The sequence below is a fragment of the Lycium ferocissimum genome, chromosome 10, assembly GCF_029784015.1.
Source record: "Lycium ferocissimum isolate CSIRO_LF1 chromosome 10, AGI_CSIRO_Lferr_CH_V1, whole genome shotgun sequence".
Classification (NCBI taxonomy): domain Eukaryota; kingdom Viridiplantae; phylum Streptophyta; class Magnoliopsida; order Solanales; family Solanaceae; genus Lycium; species Lycium ferocissimum.
In genome coordinates this window covers 33,419,676-33,442,511 of record NC_081351.1, presented here as the reverse complement: position 1 = coordinate 33,442,511, position 22,836 = coordinate 33,419,676, and the positions used below count along the sequence as shown (strand labels likewise).

General features: G+C 34.3%; 2 protein-coding genes across 3 annotated transcripts; one reads left to right on the top strand and one right to left on the bottom strand.

Moving 5' to 3' along the window:
- Positions 1-388: 388 nt before the first annotated feature.
- LOC132033502 (AP2-like ethylene-responsive transcription factor ANT) lies at positions 389-4,733 on the bottom strand. Of its 2 annotated transcripts, none has more exons than XM_059423486.1 (10): positions 4,128-4,733; positions 3,678-4,042; positions 3,000-3,588; positions 2,733-2,815; positions 2,549-2,557; positions 2,367-2,461; positions 2,200-2,273; positions 1,998-2,048; positions 1,835-1,911; positions 389-1,474 (listed from the first exon to the last, which is right to left on the bottom strand). In XM_059423486.1, the coding sequence occupies exons 2-10, from the start codon at positions 3,997-3,999 to the stop codon at positions 837-839; spliced, it is 1,938 nt and encodes a 645-aa protein (XP_059279469.1). In that variant the 5' UTR covers positions 4,000-4,042; positions 4,128-4,733; the 3' UTR covers positions 389-836. The 2 variants fall into 2 exon arrangements, with proteins under 2 accessions (XP_059279469.1, XP_059279470.1); XM_059423487.1 differs by having other exon boundaries at positions 2,373-2,461; positions 4,128-4,730.
- A 10,314-nt stretch (positions 4,734-15,047) lies between these two features.
- Positions 15,048-19,955, top strand: LOC132034819 (uncharacterized). The gene is made up of 11 exons (XM_059425173.1): positions 15,048-15,402; positions 15,645-15,899; positions 16,175-16,277; positions 16,481-16,966; positions 17,134-17,203; positions 17,255-17,544; positions 17,728-18,358; positions 18,489-18,563; positions 18,707-19,156; positions 19,362-19,604; positions 19,668-19,955. The coding sequence occupies exons 1-11, from the start codon at positions 15,048-15,050 to the stop codon at positions 19,953-19,955; spliced, it is 3,246 nt and encodes a 1,081-aa protein (XP_059281156.1).
- Positions 19,956-22,836: the final 2,881 nt, after the last annotated feature.

Sequence of the window (22,836 nt, the reverse complement as noted above, 5' to 3'; positions counted from 1 at the left end):
TTATTAAGAACATCTATATAGGTTAATTAGTGCCACATCAACTGATCAAGACATGGAATTGCTTTTAGGTATAAGTGGTCCTTGAAAAGCGAAAGTGATTTTTTAACTAAGCTATGGCTCATAAAAATGGAGACAAAGCTGTAACCAATTATGACTTATAAATCCTTAAAATATTCAATCCAAGAATCTCCCTCTTCCCAACACTTTTTGAAATATGAGAGGGAATGTTTGTTGCCTTTAGCTCAAAGAGAAAAAAAAAAAAATGGGAATGATGATGTTACACAGATTGATCAAAATGAGAATGTCATAATTTGGTCAAAGGATATACCTTTATTTTGCATTAGTGAGAAACATGGAGTTGGTTTTTGTACTTGATCAAGAATCCACAAAGGGAAAAAGAAAAAGTAGATTGAATAATAAAATGGGGTCACCTTTAATTCTCCCATATTACCACTGGAATTTTCGTCATGAGATTAGACCCTCCATAACAACGTACTAATGCCTTCAATTTTTACAAAATTAAAGCTAAGGATGCAAAAAGGAAAGTTTTTTTTTTTTTTTTTTTTTTTGAGTTTGAAAAAGTTTCCAATACATAGTTACAGACAGGTAACTGGCCCCTCCACCTAGTCTGTCCATTAGTACCCTAAGTCACCCACTTACATTCAAAATTAGGGGGAAAATACAAAAACACTAGCTAAAATCCGACATATTCCTTTCTTTTCGTTTCCTTTCACCCCTTTTCCAAAACCACCACCAATTTCGTTTCCTTTTTCTTGTTCATGCAAAAAAAAAAAAAGTTACAACATGTAACCAAAAAGCAATAGCTGCAATTTTTCTCATGCATCATTCAAAGCTGCAAAGACTGGTAGGTGAGCCATTGAGACTGGAATTGGCCTAAGTTGAGCAGAGGGAATACAAGCATTGACACTAGCCGATGGAACCGCGAATTTTGTAGGCTTTGCAAAGACTAAAGAACCAGCACTTTTATCAGGACTTGCTTCTCTTGAACTGCCAAGACTCGTTACCAAAGATGAAGCATTTGAAAAGTGGTTACCAATCCCGTTCTGTTCATCAAGAATGGTGGCATGGTTGCTTGAATTCATCGAATCAATGCCAATCAAATCTTGTAATGCCATGGAGAACGTGGGGCTCCGATAATTATTTGATCCCATGTTCGTCGATTTATCGGTTAGTAATCCTAAAGAAGGATTGGATGTTTGATATAACACCATTTTCCAATCTGTGATATTCCCATTGTTGTTGTCATTTTGAACACATTCCTCATTTTTGTACTCAAGGGACTCTATTGGCTCTCTTTCTTTGGTTCTCCTAGCTAGTTCACCAGCAGGTAGAGTATTACTAGCCATGATTTTTTCGACGTCGTATCGCGATATGTCAAAGTTTGTGACAGCATTTACACCCCTGAATTTGATTGCAGCAACATCATAAGCTTCTGCAGCTTCTTCTTGTGTGCCTACAAAAATTAAAATAGGTTAGGAATTACACAAATTATGTCTTAGAACATTAATAAAACATGTACTGAGAAAGAACTTTTTTTCCTCTCTTTATTATGTGATCATAAGGAAGAAACAGCTTTTGGAAAAGTTTCAGTCCCACCAAATGTGAGAAATACACAGGCAAAGTAACAGTATGGTCAGCCTTTGACAAGCATCACTAGTAGTGGCTAAAAAAGAAACATGGTACCAAAAAGAAAAGACACAACATGTTCTCTTATACTAGTAATCTTTAGTACTAGTACATAATGTCAAGGAATTTATATAAATAATCATGCTTAAAGGACTAAATCAATGTGAAAGAGTTTGCAAGGATTTACTAAAAGTGCCAAGATAAAGATCTTTGTTCCCTGCAACTCTTCCAATTCTAGCCTGCCATCTTCCATGCTGATGGTGCCTGTTAATAATTAAATACTAATCATTTTAGAAAGAACCATTAAAAGTCATTTAAGACTATTTATTCACATGAAATTTCAAGTACACCTCGTCACTCCTCTGTAAATTGAAGCACCCCTTGAGAATCCACTGCTTTTCCTGTATATTAATGAAGATATAACACAAAAGACTTAAACACAAGCTGATAAAATAGACACAAGATTGTCATACTAAATTTTAGTTTTATGTTTTTTTACACTCGAAAGAGGAACCAAGAAGAACAAAATTAAGTACTAGTAACGAAGTTCACCTTCTCAAGTGTGCAACATATTCTTGCCGGGTCATATTCTTCATGTCCTCAAGCTCTTTCTGATAATTTTCTAACTGCAAAAAAGAGCAAAGAAATTTGATGTCTCCTGTTAGCCAAAGCATTAAATATAATAACTTGACTTGAGTCATCAGCGGATAAGAAATTACTCTTACTGGAAAATTAATGTGAGTTGAAGGACCCCAGTATTTCAGTGCAGCTAGATCATATGCTCTTGCAGCTTTTTCTTCCATATCATAGCCCCCTAAATTCCACATTAATTTTCAATTTTAGTACTGAGTAAAGAATAAAAGCAGGTTTTAAAAATTTGTATGTTGACAAAGCTACTTACCAAGATAAACTAAAATAAGGAGGAGTTGATTAGAACAGCATATCCACCAACAAGCAGGTACATGACAAAAAATTCATAACAATAATCAGATTATGAACAGAATGGGGCCAAAAATGGCAGTCACAGATCAAAATACAACCAAACAAATATGTGCGGATTGAAAAAAAGTTTCACATTAGCTAACCTTGTCTTCCTTTCCTAGTCTGCCCTTCCTTCTTGCAACTATTATCCCACAAATGTGCCTCATACCTACCTGTCCACCTATGTCTGGTGAAATCATATTCACACAATGTCATTTGAAAATCTTACAATAAAGCAGATATGAAAATCAACAAACAAAAGGAGACTCAAAAAGGCAAATCTTTCCAACTGGAAGCAACCCATATTCACATTCAAAAACATGAGATAGAGAAACCCCACAAAACAAAATGTTAAAAATAAATAGACTGACCTAGTGACACCTCTATACTGAGAAGTTCTTTGACCAAATGTGTCAATGGATTTCCTGTGTACAGGTTGTTTTTGAGCAACTTTTCCAGAACCCCTTTTCTTTGATTCAATGGCTACACATTCCAGCCCAGTAGGAGAAATTTGTCTTGGAGTAACACAGCTAGACTGATTACCAGGATTCATTGACAAGCTTAAAGACTGCAAATCATTATTACAACCAACTGTACCACCACCAGCTGCAGCTGCAACCATGCTACAAGTGGCATTTATGTGTTGGTCAATAGCATGTTGGTGCTCAGCATAGTGGCCCCAACTTTTTAGCTCATTTCCGGTCATTTGGGCATCACAGTTTGAAATTTGAGTTGGTTTAGTTTCTTCTAAAAGTGATTCTTGGTACATGCCATGACAATGCATGGGAGAATAGTAAGGATGGTGACTATGAACTTGAATCTCTTCTTCATTTTGATGATAATACAAGCTGTCTAAGCTTAAAGCCATAGCCTCCCTTTCATGACTTCCATATTGACTTGTTCCCATAGTTGCACCACCTAAAAAGTCCTCAAGCTTAGGTGAAGAACTTTGCCCCATAGCTTTATTACACAAAGATAGCAAAATATTAGTAAAAGAAAAAAACAAAAGTGAAAAAGATTAGAACTTAAGAAGCAAACTAAACTATTACCATCTGCATGAGATCTTGAGAGAGCTTCCATGATGCAAAGAGAGCCATCAGATTTTAAAGGCATGACAGATAAGGAAGAATGGAAGGGATTATTTTCATAACAAAGAGCAGAAGTTGTTGACACATTCATAGGAGAAGATGAAAGATAGAAACTTTGAGTTTGATGATTGAACTGATGATGTTGAGGTTCAGAAGGATTAGTAACCTCCATTTTCATGTGGGGTGAGAGAGAAAAACCCAACCAGTTACTATTAGCCGCACTATTATGATTATTATTATTGCTGCTGCTGCTGCTATCATCATTCATAGACTTCATCTTCATTCAGTTGTTGAGGTTTCTTGTAAGTTGTAAAGGCTTTTCTTTTCTGTGGTTCAAGGTAGTTCAATCATTGGGAGAAAATAGAGTAATCATTTCAAAATAAGAAAGGAAAAAAAGAATAAAAATCATACCTTTAAAATTTCAAGAACTTGGCAAGACTTTTCTTTTTTGTAGTATAGCTGCAGCAAGAACTCATGAACCCAAAGAAAATATTTGTTCTCCACACAAATAAAGATGAAAACAAGGAAAGTCTTCACTTGAATCTAGGTGAAAAAAAGCCCAAAACTCTCTTTCTTGTAGTTTCTCATTCTTCTCTTTTCTTTTCTTTCTTTCTTTCTTTCTTTCTCAGTCTTAAAAAGAGAACAAAAACTGGACCCTTTAAACTAAACAAAGAGAATGAGTTTCAGCAAGCAATGCTGGATAGCACCCCTGCACTCCATAGCCCATAGGGATCTGTGTAAATAGATATTCTATATGCTTTCTTTTCTTTTCTTTTTTTATCTTTTTCTTTTCTCTTCGCTAAGCAGACTCAAAACCTTAGCTTAAACCCAGAGATACCCAAGATTCAGACCAAGAAAGGGAAAAATGACCAAGTTGTTATGTTATTCTCAACTTAGTGCAAAACCCCAGTATTTATTTAAACCATAAATGAGAAAAATAACATGAGCAAAGGTTTTAATTGGCTTTTCCTTTATTTTTATTCTAGTAAAGGCAAGAGCAGAGAGAGGAGGGCCACTTCAATCTAGTGGGAAATAAAGAACCAATGGGGAAGGAGTGTGGTCAGAGATAAATATCAGCAATCAAAAGAAATTTGCTTTTTGCACATAAAATGTAAGAAACAAAAAAATAAAAGAAGAAAATGTTAACAGTAGCAGTAATAGCATAAGGCAGAGAGGGTTTTGGATAGATTTGATTGACGGGCAAAGGGCAGGACATCTGCCCATCCAGTCACTTCATACAGTACATCAGCATTCTGACCCCCCCCCCCCCCCCCCCCCCACGCCTCGCAACTACCCTTTTACCATCCAGCCACGCCCTTACCTTCTTTCTGTAATTTCTCTTCAGATCACAGGTGTTAACCATTTTCAAAACTCAACTTCTACATTTACTCATTTTGCCTTTTTCTTTTTTGACTTGAGAGTTTGTTTTGGTGTCACCATTTGATATTTATTGGTTCAATTAATCCAAATTTATGTTATGTATAATTTATTAAAAGAGAAAGTGTTGCCTATAAGAAGTTTTTTCCCATATTCATCCCATCACACCATTTGACAATTCTAGGATCATACAGACGAGGGTATTAAAATCATTAATCTTGATATAAAATCTCATATATATAACAAGAAATAAATTTAGTTGATGGGATAAGAAATAATAATTGTCATATAAATAATGTATCATTTGGTTAATAGTATTAAATAATACTTGTATTAGGTTACCAGAATATGTTTGTATCTAATAGTTATATGTTGTTGGAGATCACCTAACTTGATGGTGTAAAAATATAACAACGCAAGCGAACACTTTTGAAACGTCTACCAGTAGTGAAGCAACCATGAAATAGTGGCACTAAGGGACTTCATCACAACACTATTGTCTGAAAGGTATGGTTTACATTATGTTCATGGTTGATAGATTCTCAAAATATGCAATCTTCATCAGGCATCACCAGATTGCAAGGCTGAAGAAGCATCTCATTTTTTCCCAAAGAAATTAAAATCAGTATCGAGATCCAAAACCCTATCTATACACCTATCCTTAAGCAAAAGTACCATATAAACTATTACCTCGACTTGATTGAAGGCAAGAACTTAGGACTGTGGAACTTTTCCCATGACTCCAACCCTTAGCATTCCAATTGAAATTAAAGGAGATGAAACTAAATAAACTTAGGCCATTTTCCTTTTTCAGGGGGATTGGAGGGAATGAAATTACGGGGACAACAACTCAAATTATATTCCAGAGGAAATAAATATTGGTGAGGTAAGATTTATAGATTATCAGGCAAAAGGGATGAAAGGAAGAGCACTCCTACTTATTTTTGGGATAAATCCCAGACATCTTAGATACTAGATTCTCGAGACTCTTGTGTGATAGGCATTAGATGATTTGAGGTTTTGGGGTTTTGCTCGCAGACCCAACCCTACTGCTTCCATAGGTATCTCATTTTAAAATTCTTTCTCTACATGAGTCAAGTTTTTTTAATAGAACTACACCGACGGACGGGATAATCATTGATGTACAATGATTTTATTTATTTATTTATACCTATATCTTAATTTTCGGTTAAAAGCCTTTTCTGAAAGCTTTATGTTGAGTCGCTTCAAGAGTAGAATCAACAGCTCACCTCATATTTTAGAAATCACACAAAGATGGACCTGAGCATTCTCCTATTCTACGGAGCCCTTTAGAGCTGCAGTACGGGATGCTTAACACTCTTCTCTTTTCGAGTGAATTGAATTACTTCAGCTCTTATGTGTTTGATCAAGTAGAAGGGTGGATGTCCCCCTTTAGCGAATTCGTTCACTCATTCCTTCTTTACTTGTTCGCTACAGATGAGAGAGTAAGTAATAGGTGGAAAAAAGGATCCTTAGATCTTTTCTTGCTTCGTGGTATGGACCAAAGCATGCAAATGTTCCATCGTATATTGATACTTACCCATTTAAACTAAAGTATAATCGATCGAGATCGAAGCTTATGCAATTGCTGAATTCCATTCAAATAGAAAGTTTTGATCAGTTCAAGGTCAATCACGAGCTGTATGAAAAGATAGCAGCTGACCAAAAGTTTTGAATGGAGAATGAATGAAAAGAATAGTCATGCATAATCGCATGATAGGGAAAGTAATGTCGATACATCTAACTTAAGTATATCACCATATCATCTTCTTTGTAATAACAATAAAGATTTTTACTTTAGTATACTTCTCACCGTTACAGTATCACCTAAAAGATAACTACATGTCATCGTCTATATAGGTGAATTCAAGGTTTGAAGTTTATGAGTGCCGACAACGATCTCAAGTAAATATATTATAATAGTTGTTTCACAATCAAATATTTCTAAATATTTTGTGTTTTTTCTAATAAATAAACAAAAACTATTGAGTTCACGTGAACTTATACGTGACACTACAGATCCGCCCACGATCGTCTATGATAAGTAGGACTTTTAACCTAAAAATACGCCAAGCTACATGTTATATACTTGATTAACATATACCAATACTGTAAAAAAAAAAATAGATTACGTGATATTCTTTTTAATTAACATAAAGAAGAAAACAAAAAAGGAGCATGCCTTGATTGATAATTGTTGCTTTTTCTAAGGGCACAATAAGGAGCGTAGTCAACACCTGCTGCCAGACATAAAGTGGAAGTGGGTCTCTATTTTGATTGAAATATTCCAGGAATGATTAGTAAAGGGTCCTTAAAAAGAAATTAAATCCTTTGCTTTTTTGTTGATAATATTTTATAATTTGTTTATGTTATATTTACTAAATCAATCTATTAAATAATTTAATCAAGGCTTTTAAATGAGAGATTTGCTGTTGTTCCACATGTTAATCTAAGACGAAAGTCTTCTTTTGGATAACCACTGCAGAATGTTTTCCACTTTAAAAAAGCTAATATCAAAATATCCATCTTTATTGTTTGTGTGCTGTCCTTTTGTTTCATTTATTTTCTTCACGGGATCTAATCAATAGTCTCCATTTTTTGTTTTTTTCTGTTCTCTCCAACAGAAACGAAACAATTAATAAAGAAAAAGAAATTTGTTTTAAGCTCGTCTCACCTTACACGAATTAATTGCTTATATGACCAGCAACTATTAAAAATAACATAATAAAGTCGTTTTTTTATTTTGCAACAGAAAAACACTTCACTATTAAAAATGGTGTAACCAATTACTTTTCTTTATTTTTATATAGAAAAGTAACTCAACTATTACAAATGATGTAACAAAATCTTTTTCTTATTTTATATCAGAAAAGTAATTTCTTTGCCATTGATATAACAAACCAAAAATACTCTTAACCGGAAATGTATTTTAGATGACAAAACAAAACAAAAAACATAAAACACATTCATTTTAATTAATATAGGACTATCGACCCATGAAACTCAACCCGTCTTATCTGGACTGTTCAACATAATTTTGATCCACTGATATGAAGCTTTATTGAGAAGAAAACGAAGGAAGATAAATTAACAAGAAACTTAACGAGGAAACTTGCTTAGTTACTAAGGATCTTAAGCTATGCATGATCACATCAAAATAGTTACTTAATTGAGTGCTAATCAAAATAGAAGAATTATTTCCTTTTAGTGGTCGTGGGTAATAATGAGGAAAAAAGAAGATATAAGTGGTTGGGACTATGAGCACTATTTTTAACTTTAAGAAGAATAAGTAGTAATGGCCTAATGGGATGTTTCCTTTATGGTGAAAGTAGTAGAATTTTGCATGCCAAAAATTGCATGGATGGAGGCCTTCGTGGAGACAGATTTTCCAAATGTAAATCATTTGGTTTGAATCTTTTAAAGAGAAAAAAATAATAATGAGTGAGGGTATGTTTGGGAGGGAAGTACTGAGAATGGAGGATTGGAGAGGGGTTTGTGCGTGTGGTTTCGTTTCCTTTGATTATATGGTAATGATCAGTCACTCCACCAAACACTAATAAATTTTCTCTGCCATGAAATCATCAGTTTATCCTTTTTTCTATCATATGATGTATATTTGATATTTATTGTCCGATTAATCTGAACTCACACTAAATGACCTATAATATGAAGGTAAAACGCGTTCTCGTCGTAAACTCTTCATTTATAGAACTTGAATTCGAGACATGTAATTAAAAATGGAGAAATTTCTACCATCCAACCACACCCCCAATCAGTCTTTAATCTTTCTTCCTTCCCTTGATAAGGCTAAGGATCAAAGCTCTTTTTTTTTTTCTGGGGTCCGGAGCAAAGAGAGATTTAATTTAGTTTATCCCTCTTGGTGAGAATGGTAAATTTAATTCTAAGCGGGGTAGACCCAGTGCAGGAGCCAGAATTTTAACAAAGGGGTTCAAAAACATAAAGAATCAGACAAACGAAGAAGCCAAGAAGGTTTAATGTTTACTATATATACATAAAAAATAAATTCCACCTTATATATACAGTGTAATTTTTCCCGAATGGGGTTCGAACGAACCCCTTTGGCCCTTACTGGCTCCGCCCCTAGTAGACCCAGTATGAAGGGAGAACACTTCCTTGATAAAAAAAAAATTATTCTTAAGACTTAAATCAGAGATCCATAATTATAGATTGAGGAATCTCAACCATTTCACCGTCTTGGACAGTCATTTGTGTCTCTTCTTTCATTACCGTTATATATATATATATATATATATATATATATATATATATATATATATATATATATATATATATATGAGGTTAGTGAGGTCTTGTAGTCATCACATTCTCACAACTCCAATACGATGGTTACATGTGGCTTTTTCAATTGACTTTTCCTTGCATATCTTTATTTTTCATTTTTTGCTCTCCTTCAATTTTTTAATACCGATCCACATGAATTTTTATAATTGGTTTGTTGCAACCATTTTTTAAGAATCTCTTCTTGCTACTTATTGAGTTATTCATCCGGTTTATATTATATGGTTGTTTTAATTTTTATATTTATTTTCATATATTGTTTTTATATATAATCAATATTTAGATAAGTGAATTTGTGTATAACCAAGAAACCATGTTACGTTGATATTCCCTCCGTCCATTTTTACTTCTTCATGTCTGAATACACCCACCCCTTAAGGAGCAATAAATATAATGACAATTTAACCATATTACCTCTAATTATTATAAAATATCTAATAATTGAAATCAATCAAACATACTTTGTGATCCTCATATCCTCACAACTCTAATAAGATGCTTACATGTTGCTCTCCAATTGACTTTTCTTTGCATATTTTCATTTTTAATTTTTGCTCTCCTTCATTTATTTAATACCACTCCACATGGATTTTTATAATTGGTTTGTTGCACAACTTTTTTAAGAATCTCTTCTTTCCACTTATTGAGATATTCCTCCGATTCTATTTTACGAATTTAGGTTATTTATTGAATTTCATCTAAAACTAAGGTTAAAGATCACATTTGACACATAAAATAATGAGTGAAAATTTAATATATATCAAAATAAATATATTTCTATCTATAAATAAAAATTACATGCTCACAAATTCATAAAAATACGAAAATATTTTTCAATTTATGATCTTCCCCGAGTTGTAATTATCATATTTTATCATGTTAGTTTATAGACTATCGAATCACTTACGTCCTTTTGGTATTTGCTAAATTTCCTAACAAACTTACTTCCTCATAAGTATTTTTTTTAAAACAATTATTCAATTATATGGCGAATAAAATTTAATAAATATGAAAACTTATCAATAAGATATGATTAACATGCAAATACACTAAATTAATTATGTAATAACCACTAAAGGATGTGGTGCAATGGATGGGGCTGCTCCTCCCATAACCAGAGGTCTCGGGTTCGAGCCTTGGGTATGAAAAATTCCTTGGTATAGGGAGCGCTTCCCTCCGAATAGGGCCGTACGCGGCGTGAATCAGGATATAGTCGGGCTCCACTGTTGGTACCGAACACCGGTTGAAAAATAAAATAAATAAATAAATTATGTTGTAGAAATATGTGAGACAAATTATACTTATTTGATAAAAATTATGTTATATTTTTATATTTTGAGTTTGGGTCCAGGCTTAGCACGGGCCTTCAGCAACTAGTGTGTATATATATATATATATATATATATATATATATATATATATCTAGATGGCCTTTATGCACCGTCTAAGACGGGCCCAACACTTTAGATTATAGTGTATCTATGTATATGTAGTTATGTTTGGATAGTGATAATATATATATATATATATATATATATATATACACGAAGCATGGGTTTTGTGTATATATATACACGAAGCATGGGTTTTGTGTATTCGTGTTTGTTACAAAAATTTATTAATACTTTTTAAAAGAGAAGACTTATTTAAAAGAAAACTATTTTCCTCTCTTTGAGATAAAACAATAGCAATATTTAAGCATCAGTTGATACTTTCAATTTTAATTCGATTAATTTAAAGGTGTAAAATACTTATTATTTTTTTATCAAATTTTGATTTGGATAATTCTAATTCAAATTATTAAATTAATTTTACATGTTTAAAACGAAACAAAGTAGGAATTGATTTTCTATTTAAATTGAAGAAATGCTATTTTTTAATTTTTGGTAAATATTCTTGGTTTAGTTCATTTTACTTGTCATGTTGTCTTTTGCATGGTTTTTTTAAGGAAACGTGAATTAGAATTATAATTTGACTAATTTACCTTATTCATTATTTGATCTCCATTTGATATTAATCTCTTTTCACATTTATTAGAGTAAGAATAAAATGAAAAAGTAATTAAATTCTATCTTATTTTAAAATATAAATATTTTAAGTATATTTATTTTAGTAATCATAACAAATAAATGACATGGCGGAATAGCAAATACAACAATTAAATAGCTAGATTAGATCTCAGGCTAATATAAGAAAAGAAAGGAAATTGTATGTATTTGCCTACTAAACCTTTTGAAGATAAACAATAATATGGGGTCCATGTTTTTTGCTGTGTAATAATTTCATTTGCTTTCATTAATGGGTTAATACGCATGTAAAGAATGAATCCACTATTATTGACTTGATGGGGATACTTTGGGAATTACATGAATATTGTTTGATTTTTTAATATATGGGTGCACTTTTTTTTTTTTTTTTGACATTGCTTGTTTTTTTTAATATGGGGTCCACTTTTTTTTTTATGAGTTTGGAGAGGGTGGGGTCCACCTTTTTTTTAATGAGTTTGGAGAGGGTGGGGTCTACTTTTTTCCTTTTTAAAAAAAATATATAGAAGCATTTTTTTTTTAAGAGTGACTGACGACGAAGCATGGGTAAACCGATGCTTCTATATAGTAGAAAAATAGAAATATAATAAAGTATTTCTATCTACTTTTTAAAAGAGTTGGTAATATAAAGTATAAAATGTCATTTTTTTGCCCTTAAATAAAAAAGTGGGACCAAAGGACGGACGACGATCTTGCTTATAAACCGGCTCTTCTATATAATAGTAAAGTAATATATATATTGTTCAAAACATGATTAATATAACATTATAGTTTGTGCTCCGTATCCAAAACTTTATTATATTGGTTGGTGTTTAGTTGGGGCCCACACTTTTTTTTTTTAATATTGGTTGATGTTTAGTTGGGGCTCACACCTTTTTTTTTTTTTTTAGTGGAAAACGGACGACGAAGCATGGTTCAATCCCATGCTTCTATATAGTTTAAATTAAATATATATATTAGGTGGAGGGCAGACGAAGATTTAATTTGGTTTCCCTCTTGATGAGAATGGTAAATTTAATTCCAAGAGATTAGGAGAACAGAATCTGACCAACTTCCCATTTATAAGTGGATCATGGATCATCATAATATCAAGTTCTTGCAATATGTTAGTACTTAGTAGTGTTGTGTTTCTTATTTTTTGTGGGGTCACAATAATAAATAGCAGGTGAAGTTAAATCTAAGTAGTTATATTCACCACTTAAAACAACAAAACTGTGTGGTATAACTTACTTCAACAACCATGCATGCCATAACATGCATGCCATAAATTTTATGTAGGTCTCTGGTTTCATGCAGTGATATGTTTTTTCAAATAACTACTTCAAGGGGTCCATTGTGGCCCATATATTAACAGAGTTCAATATTTTTTCCCTCCTTTTCCACAGCACTGGTACATGCAATTGAAATTTAGAGCAATTACCCCTTATCTATAAAAGTCTCAGGCTTGTCCCAAGCTAGGAATTCTGGAAAATTTTATCACCATCGCCTCGTTATTGATTGAATTAATCCTTGTTGTAGTGATTTCAAAAATCTAATAGAAGGAAGTTGTTTGGATCATTTACTTATGGATATATGCTTGAAATGATCATAATTTATGTATTCTGTCTTAACTAAGAGGAGAGACTAGTCTAGAAGTGACTTCTGGTCGTATATGGACGACTTCATTCTATTTCTTATGTGCACTAGCTAGCTCAATTTCTTTACTAACTTTTGACATGCCTAATAAAGAATAATTCGTTATAAGTGATCAAAAGAAGAGTTCTTCCAAATCCACGCATGAGTGACATTTTTTTTTTTTTGAGATATTCTTTATTATTTCTAGCACCATTTAGGCCCCCTAGTCTAACACCATTTCTAACACCAAGCGGGATAGGCTTGGTTGGTGCTACTAACCGTTGTTTTGTGCTTCTGTTATCGCATTATTTTCTGAATGTTATGTTACGCTGTCTTTATTATTTGCTATGTCGAATTTGTTATGCCTTGTTTACTTCTGTATTGTCTTTTTCAAACTGCTTTGTTATGTGTTATTTGAGCCCAGGGACACAATATTTCTATCTCCTAGATCATGAGGTAGGGATAAGGTGTGCGTACACTTTGTACTTTTCAGCCCACCTACGGGAATACAATGGCTATGTTGTTGTTGTCAAATTGAAAGTTTTAAAACTTACAAAGTCGTAATGAAGAGATCATAATTTCTTCGTATCTATAAATTCTGGCCTATGTAGAAAGTCGTAGAGCCTGCAGCAAGGCCAGCTCTGTGCACATAACTTTCAACACGTAAGTGTAGATTTTCTTCATATAGATAGAAGAGAAATAAATGAGGTTTGGGGCAAAGTCATCACGTGAGAAGTGAGAGGGACAAAAATATTAAACATAAAATCCAAAAGAAAATCTAAGGAAGATCCCAAAGAGACTTACGTTACATATTGGCCAAATAAAGAAGCAGATCGTGGATTTTATGGATTTGTATGATACGTATATCTCACAATAATTTCTGCTTTTAGGACCTTCGCTACTCCATCTAGCTGTTTTAATGTCTTGTCTCTGACTTATTTCTGCCCTTTCAACTGTTCCCTTCTTCAGGACCCAATAGTCTTACAACAAACAACAGTTAGAAAAGAAAATAAATTCAATTTTTGTTTTGGAAAGATCAGTTTGATCTCCACCGGAAAAGCTATTTGATTTATATGATCTTGTTTTCACAGTAAAAGAGTTATGCGGGATACCAGGAAATAAAATACAAGGGATTTCTGTACGGTCGTTTTTTAACTTGGATTACGAACAAGTCATTGTTGAGTTAAAATAATTTAAAGATACTTTTAATGAAGTATAATATTGTCTGCTTTGAGCAAAGTCACACGATTTTTTCAAAAAGGTCTTACACAATTAAAAGAGTAAATATACCTCTTATACGTAGTTTTTTTTTTTTTTTTTTTTAACTACCAATATAAGACTTTGTTTGCATATCCTGTAACCTCACCCTCGAATTGACTTCCATATGTTCATCACCAAGATTTATAGCTAATCTAGAGATTCACTATGTGCGTCTATATTATCCGAGTAATTATGACCACCGCAACCCATATGCTTCTTTTTATGTATATGTCTCCAAACTACGGGTAAATAAAGTAAACCGGCCTGTGGGCGGAAAACGACACTAAGCTGGTCCCCCATGCCACCTCTGCTATCTCCGTACTCATTACATCGAATCATTGACTGTGATATTAGTTATTGGGCAAAAACAATTCAAAGTTACTTTTAGCATTATCGCTTTCGACCAAACCCGCACGATTTTTTCTCAAAAACCTCACAATCAAAAGTATCACCTTCTATGTAATTCCTTTAAATCAATTACCAATATTATCTTTTTTCACACACCCAACCGTTCATAAGATTCATTTCTTCCTTTGTTATGGCGTTACTTGTTTCCAAAGAAAATATTAATGAAGTTACCATTAGTCTTGAATGTCCAAAACAAGATAATACCCTAGGAACCAGTATAATCTAGAAAAATGCTCTCTACACTCATGAGCCTAAAACCCTAAGCTTAGAGATAAATCTGTCGTACATGGCCACATCGGTCGGCGATCCACCGGGGGCTGGATCACCTATAAACATTGCTTCTAATACGGAGTTTCCAACTTTAAACATTCAAGAACGTCCTACATACACTAAAATCCCTGCTCCAGCTGACTATGCGAAGAAACTGGGTTTGACAAGTGCTGAAGAGACTATTCAAGGGGTGAATCCAATTGACATAAAACCTATTACTTATGTTAATGGGATTCCAAGAGTTAAGTGGACGGAGAATGAAGTTGCACGTATGAATCTATTGCAAAACCTTCAATTTGCAGTGGTAAGCAAATTCTCGTATGGATGGCCAGAATTGGAAGAACTCAGAACAATTATACTTGCTCAATGTGGTATGAAAGGGGAGTGTAAAATAGGGTTTTTCAGAAATAGACATGTTTTAATTCGCCTTAGTCGGATGGATGATTTTATAAATCTAACATCCAAAGGCTCGTACTTTCTCAGTTCTAAGGATGGGTATTGTTATCAAATAAGGCCATTAATCTATGATGCTAAATTCAAAGTTGAAGAGGAAACTACAAAAACCATGGCATGGATATCTTTCCCTAATTTTTTGCCTACTTTTTTGTATAAGACTCACTGTTTTCTCTCGCTGCTGCGGTGGGTAAACCATTACATTTGGATTTAGCAACAATCAATAAAACTCGTCCTAGCTGTGCAAGAGTGAAGGTATTGGTAGATCTAGCATCAGATCCACCAAAAACAGTTCATATGGATATAGAGGATGAAAACACTAGGCTTGTGAGAGATGTGGAAGTTAATATCAGCTATGATTATTTGCCTAAGTACTATTTTGAATGCAAATTACAAGGATATGATGAGAAGGAATGTAGGGTATTAAATCCAGAACTAAGGCCCATCAAAAGGGGTGGGGGATGGGGGACAATGCTAATAGAAATGGAAATGAAAATGCTAAAAGGATAAACAAGGAGGAGGGTACAAAAGGTGAAGAAAGGGTGAAGCAGAGAAGAGGAAAATTTCACACCTAGAATGCTATCTAGTGGAAAAGTTGTTGGTGATTTGGCACAATGGAATGCTAAGAAGTGCACGTGGATGAAAATTGAAGAAAAGGTGAAGCAGTTGCTCAAAAGGGTAATGATGCAGGTTCACATATTGTCGCTCAGAACAAGTTTGATGCCGTGTCAAAAGAAGAAGAAGAAGTCAGTAATGAGGAGAAGCAGCATGAAACTGAAGCAGTGAACATGATGTGAGTAAAGTCCTAGATGCTTGATCACATCATCAGGCAGAGGAAACACAACACAAAGATAAACAGGAATCTACAAAACTATGGGTGGAAAAATTATTTGGTAAAGTTCTTAACAATAAGGAAGAGACTACAATGCAAGAGAAACAACAAACATAAGAGAAAACAGGACAAGACAATGACAATCCTAAAAAATGGGGAGATAGAGTGAATGAAGAAGAAGGAACTGAATTTAAAGAGGAATCCAAGGAGGAATGCAATTCAGATTCAAATATAGAGGGTAATGCAGTGAAGGGGAAATTACAATTATCTAAAGGTGCTAATCAGATAATGCAGCATGCTGAGGAGAGCCAGGAGATTACACCTTGTTCTTCTCATAGAAGAATACCTGCAGATCAAGAAGAAATAATCAGTCAAAGTAATCAGATAGAGGAAATTAATCCCATAATAGCTAGATATTATGAACCACATACCAGTCCAAAGGCAAGTTTACATGATATAGTTGCTCATAAAGTCATAGAGTCTGAAATAAATGAGGTTCTGGGAGAATTAAACTTATCAGCAGAGGAGAATGGAGCAGAAATTGATACTGATAACATAAAAAAAGTGGCAAGGGAGGCAGATATTTCTCCAAATGTGCTGGCAAAAAGTGGACAGAAGTCAAAGAATCAAGAAAGCATGCAAATCAAAAGGTTTTTGCCAAAGAGAGTTGTCACATCTAAATCGAAATGATGTTTAAAACCTTAATTTGGAATATTAGGTCAGTGAACACTTAACAAGCATTTTAAAGGCTCAGCATGTTACAAAACCAATACAAAGGTTACATTGTGGTTCTAATGGAACCATTTTAGAACTGCAGACACTTACAGAAGTATAGAAGAAGAACACGAATGGAATCAGCCATTGCAAATCAGAATGGGAAGATTTGGGTGTTCTTGCATTAAACAGTTCAATAGGGGGTCTTACTGAATATTGATCAGCAAATCACTATCAAACTGCATCCTCATGATATTGATACAGACATCCTAGCTACATTTGTATATGCTAAGTGTGATGAAGCGGAGAGAAGAGAGCTTTGGGAAAATCTATATCATTTGGCAGATTCTATGAATCTTCCATGGTTGGTTGCAGGTGATTTCAATGTTATACTATCAGAAGAGGAAAAATTGGGAGGACTACCAGTCAGTCTCTATGAATGTGAGGACTTTGCCTTTTGTATTAACTCTTGTAGACTTTTTGATTTGGGGTATAAAGGAAGTCCATTCACATGGTAGAATGGTGGAGCTGCTGAAGATTGTATTTTTAAGAGATTAGATAGAGTCTTTGCTAACCAAGAGTTGTAGGATCTATTCCCTCAGATTGAAGTAGAACACTTAATAAAATAAGGATCAGATCATACTCCTATGATTTTATCTTGTGGGGAGGAAGTGGTCAATGTTATAAAACCTTTCAGGTTCTTAAACTTCTGGGTGGATCATGCTTCCTTTAAGGATATAGTTAGGCAAAATTGGAAGACTGATTTTGTAGGGTCTCCTTTGTTGGCTTTTAAACATAAATTGAAAAATCTTAAAGGGGCACTGTCTAGATGGAGTAGACAGACTAACTTCTTTTATGTCAGAGGACATAGGAGAAAACTTCTGTTGAAGAGAATTCAAGATAGTAATGGGGAATGGCTAGAGACTAGAGAGCAAATTGCAGAAGAGGCTATAAATTTTTTCAGAAAGAAATTTACTCAGGAAGGAAATCCAGATGTCTCTATTTTACTACATCATATCCCTAAGATGATTACTCATAAGCAAAACAGGTTACTCTGCAACTATCCAACAAAGGAAAAAGTCAGGAATGTAGTGAATGAATTGAATGGAGGTAGTATTAGTCGTCCAGATAGATTTATAGGATTGTTCTATCAGAAATGTTGGGATGTATTAGGAGATGATGTGTACCATACTATTTTATCTTTTTTTGATGGAGCTAGTTTACCAAAGTCCATCACTCATACAAACCTGGTCCTAATCCCAAAGAAACAAACAGTGCAGAGTTTTTCAGACTTAAGACCAATTAGTGTGTCAAACTTTATTAACAAGGTGATTTCAAGGGTGGTGCATGGCAGATTGGAGAGTATTCTGCCTAGTGTTATCTCAAAAAATCAATCAGGTTTTGTTAAAGGAAGGAGCATTTTTTAAAATATTCTCCTAACTCAGGAAATATTTTCAGACATCAGGATTAGAGGTAAACCTGCTACCTGCTAATGTGGTTTTGAAGCTTGACATGGCTAAGGCATATGATAGGGTATCATGAAAGTACCTTATGCAAGTACTTAGGAAATTGGGGTTTGCTGAGCATTTCATCACTCTTATTTGGGGGTTGATTTCTAATAATTGGTATTCTATTCTTCTAAATGTTTAAGCTACTGGTTTTTTCCAATCTACTAGAAGGGTGAAGCAGGGAGATCTACTTCCCTAGCTCTTTTTCTAATTTCTGCTGAAGTTCTTTCCAGGGCCTTAAACTCATTATTTGATGATACGAACTTCATAGGGTATGGGATGCCTAAATGGACTAACCCCCTAAATCATCTTGCTTATGCAGATGATACAATTATATTTTCTTCTGCTGATACATTTTACTTAAATAGCATAATGGAGATTTTAAGGAATTATGAGTTATCATCTAGCCAGCTCATAAACGAATCCAAGAGTTCCTATTATATGTATGCTAAAGTTGGGAATGAATTGATTGAATCAGTGGAAAGAACTACAGGTTTTGCTAAGGGTCTTTTTGCTTTTACTTATTTGGGTTGCCCTATTACTCATTCAAGAAAGAAGAAGATTTTCTATATAGATCTCATAAAGAGTGAAGGGAAGAATCCAGTCTTGGAAAGGGAAGTTACTATCCTTGGGGGGGGGGGGGGCTGTGCTGATTAAAAGTGTTTTACAAAGCATGCCATTACATTTATTATCAGTTGTGGTACCCCCAAAATATGTTTTAAATGAATTGCATAAGCTATTTGCAAAATATTTTTGAAGTACTAAGGAAGAGGCAAAAAGCAGACACTGGTCTGCTTGGCAACACATCTGTTTACCAACTCAGGAAGGGGGTTTGAGTTTCAAGTCATTATTTGATATCTCTAAGGCTATGTTTGCTAAAGGGTGGTGGAGATTCAGAACAACAAGCACCTTGTGGTCAAATTATATGTGGAACAAGTACTGTAAGAAATCATTACCAAACTTAGTAAAATGGAAAAGAGGATCTCAGATATGGAAGAAGATGTTGGAAGCTAGGGAGGAAGTGGAATATGAAGTTTGGTGGGAAATCAAGGCAGGTTCAGCAAATGTATGGCATGAGAATTGGACAAAGCTTGGGGCATTAGATCATGTGGTTCCAGCTGATTTCTAGATCAACGAGGATTTAGAGGAAGTGGCAGAGCTGATTGAGGAAGGAAAATGGAAAGAAAGGGTATCGCAGCAGAATTTCCCTGTAGATATAGTGGACCACATAAAATCAGAAATCCAAATTGGGCAACTTCATGGATATTGGGATAGGCTCTGGTGTATGGTTACAAGTACATGTAAATTCACTTTAAACAGTGCTTGGGAGATTCTTAGGCACAGGGAAGAAGCACAAAAGGAGTACAAGATGATGTGGGGCAAGGGAATTCCTTTCAAAATTTCATTCTTCCTTTGAAGATTGTGGAATTTCAAACTTCCAACTGATGATCAATTAAAAAGGATGAAAATTCCTATAGTTTCCAGATGCTATTGTTGTTCTGTTCCTCAAGAGGAAACAATTCAGCACCATTTTGTATCAGGGAATTTTGCTAAGGAAGTTTGGATTGTTTTCACGAATGCGGCGAGATTGCGGATAAATTTAAACCAGGTGAAGCGGGTTTTGAAATCATGCTTTGGGTGATTGTGGAGAAATGCTAAAACCTATTTTGCAAGTTGTAGCTGCTATGGTTACTTGGGAGTTATGGAAAAGGAGGAATAATATTAGACATGGTGGGACAATGAGCTTCAGTAGAGTTGTGCATGAAGTGAATAACAACTTATTTTATTTGGATAAATGAGGTACCCATGGCTCAATAATATTCCTGTTTTGTGGCTAGATATGATAAATTTCCCTGAAGGTTACAGATCTGTTCTAGTTACTAGAATTGTTTCTTGGAATTTTCCTGAAGAATTGTGTTATAAGTGTAACACAGATGGGGTTTCTAAAGGGAATCCAGGTCCCAGTTCCTATGGTTTCTGTGTGAGGGATTGGAGAGGAGTTCTGGTTTTTGCTCAATGCATGGGAATTGAGAATACTACAAATGTAGTTGCTGAGGCTAGAGGAATTTCAAAAGACTTGTTGTGTTGTGTTGTTAAGAATTACCTACATGTTACAATTGAAACTGATTCATTGCTTCTCAAGAATGTAGTGGAAGGAAGTTGGGGGATTCTTTGCTGCATTGTCACATTGGTGGAAAGAATCAAAGAGATGAAGAATAGATACAATGTGACAATTCAACATGTGTATAGGGAAGGAAACACCTTGGCTGATTATTTGACTAATCTAGCTTTTCTTTTTGCAGGTACTTTAACTTTTAATAGTTTTTTCAGAGTTGCCTAGTGCTAGTAGAAAAATTATTAACTTGGAAAAGCAGCAGGTCTCAAATCTCAGAATAAGGATGGCAAGGAACAACAACTTTCAACACTGTACATAGGAATTTTATTTCTATACTATTAATAGGGCTTTAATGCTGGTATTAGCTTAGCTCATTCTATTGAGGTCTTAGAGGTGGTATAGTAACATCTTTCCAAGTACAAGCAGGAAATTGACTCAAACAGATATCAACAACAACAACAACAACAACACAACAACAACATGACTTTCTTTTGCAGGTCCCAATTTTCAATAAGGTACATAAAATTTTTGTTTCTATACTATTAATAGGGACTTAATGATGGTATTAGCTTAGCTCATTCCATTGAGGTCCTAGAGGTGGTATAGCTACAGATTTCTAAGCACAAGCAGGAAGTAAAATCAAACAGGTACCAATAGCAACAACACAACAGTAGCAACAACATAACTCTCAAAACATGGAGATGCAGACAATAATAGAGATCTTTAAGTAAAGAAATGTCTTACAAGGTTTGAACCGATTCTTTTAGATAACTTTGACTTGAATGCATCAGATTTGGGTCACGCCTCACTTGCTTCTAAATCGGCTTCTCTTGAGTTGGTTACTCCATGGTATTTATTATCACTGCACCAGGTGAGAGATTTTAGGTGCGAAATAAGTGAAATAATACCAAAGTGGATTTCTTACCTTTGAAGATGAACCATATCTTAATCGAGTTGAGTCAAGCTCCGACGACCCCAAAATCTAGCTCAATCCTTGGTGTGTTCCTCCGGCGGCAGTGGAAGTGCAAGAGAAAGGAGATATTTTAGCGCTAGGGTTGGTCGGTGTCATTGTTTAGAGGGAAAAGGTGCAAATATACCCCTCAACATTGAGATTTAGAGCAGATACACCCCTCGTTACAAAAGTGGTGTATATATACCCTGCCGTTATAAAATGGTGCAAATATACCCCTGCCGTTACAAATGGTGCAAATATACAATTTTCGCTGACGCGATTTTTTTTTTTTTAAATTATTTAGATTATTTTTTAATTAAAAAAATGCCATGTGACTTTAAAAAAAAGTCTACCCTTTTTTTTTGGTGGACATACTTTTCTAAAGCCACATAGTAATTTATTTTTTCTGACGGGTCGGGACTGGTTAGTTTTAAAAAATATATTCGTGACTTTACAAAAAAATAAGTCTACTCATTTTTTTAAACGAACCAGACCCGACCCATTAGCAAAAAAAAATTATTTTGTGGCTTTAGAAAAGTATGTTTACTATAAAAAAAAAATGGGTATGTCTATAAAAATATGGGTAGACTTTTTTTTTAACGGAAAAGGGCCAAATATACCCCTGAAGGTTTAAATATACCCTTCATTATACTTTGAGTCCAAAGATACACACAATCGTCGTTATACTATTGGATCAAATATACCCCTCCTCCGTTCAAGTTGTCTAAGGTGGACATCTAATCTTACGTGGCACAAATATTTGATAAGGTGGACGCCACATGACATGCCACCTCATCACCTCTAACCCATTTTACACCTCCCCTTTATTTATTCTTCACCACTAAAGTTTTTTCTCCTTCGCCATCATTACCTCCATAAGAGCTCTAGATTTTTTTGCCCAAACTTGATCTCACGTGCAGTCTAAACTAGACGAGATACTTTAGCTAATAAGGATTCGAGTGGATTAGGGATTACAAAATTAGAAGTTTAAATTAACGGTGGCTTTGGTAAGTGTGTAAAAATGGTGAAGTGAAGGTTACCAATAGTGCGGTATTTTCCTAAATTGGGCAAGAGACCTTTTTCCTTGAGAAAAACATAAGTACTGCCAACAAGCCTCATATCATCCGCATTCAAGCATATATCTAAAACTTCCCAGGAAGTGGAGAGCTCGAGATAGGTCTTTATCCTTAACTGCTTCCTCGTATTCTTGCCACTCCCTTAAAGCCCTAA

What these genes read in the sequence shown, in the direction of transcription:
- LOC132033502 (XM_059423486.1), bottom strand. Translation starts at nt 3,999, where the DNA reads ATGAAGATGAAGTCTATGAATGATGATAGCAGCAGCAGCAGCAATAAT. An exon ending in ACATTAATTTTCCAGTAAGA is followed by an intron (nt 2,274 to 2,366) that starts GTAATTTCTTAT and finishes TCTTTTTTGCAG; the next exon opens with TTAGAAAATTATCAGAAAGA. An exon ending in ATTTACAGAGGAGTGACGAG is followed by an intron (nt 1,912 to 1,997) that starts GTGTACTTGAAA and finishes AATTATTAACAG; the next exon opens with GCACCATCAGCATGGAAGAT.
- LOC132034819 (XM_059425173.1), top strand. Translation starts at nt 15,048, where the DNA reads ATGGCCACATCGGTCGGCGATCCACCGGGGGCTGGATCACCTATAAAC. An exon ending in TGGCTAAGGCATATGATAGG is followed by an intron (nt 18,564 to 18,706) that starts GTATCATGAAAG and finishes CCAATCTACTAG; the next exon opens with AAGGGTGAAGCAGGGAGATC. An exon ending in ATCCAGTCTTGGAAAGGGAA is followed by an intron (nt 19,157 to 19,361) that starts GTTACTATCCTT and finishes TTACCAACTCAG; the next exon opens with GAAGGGGGTTTGAGTTTCAA.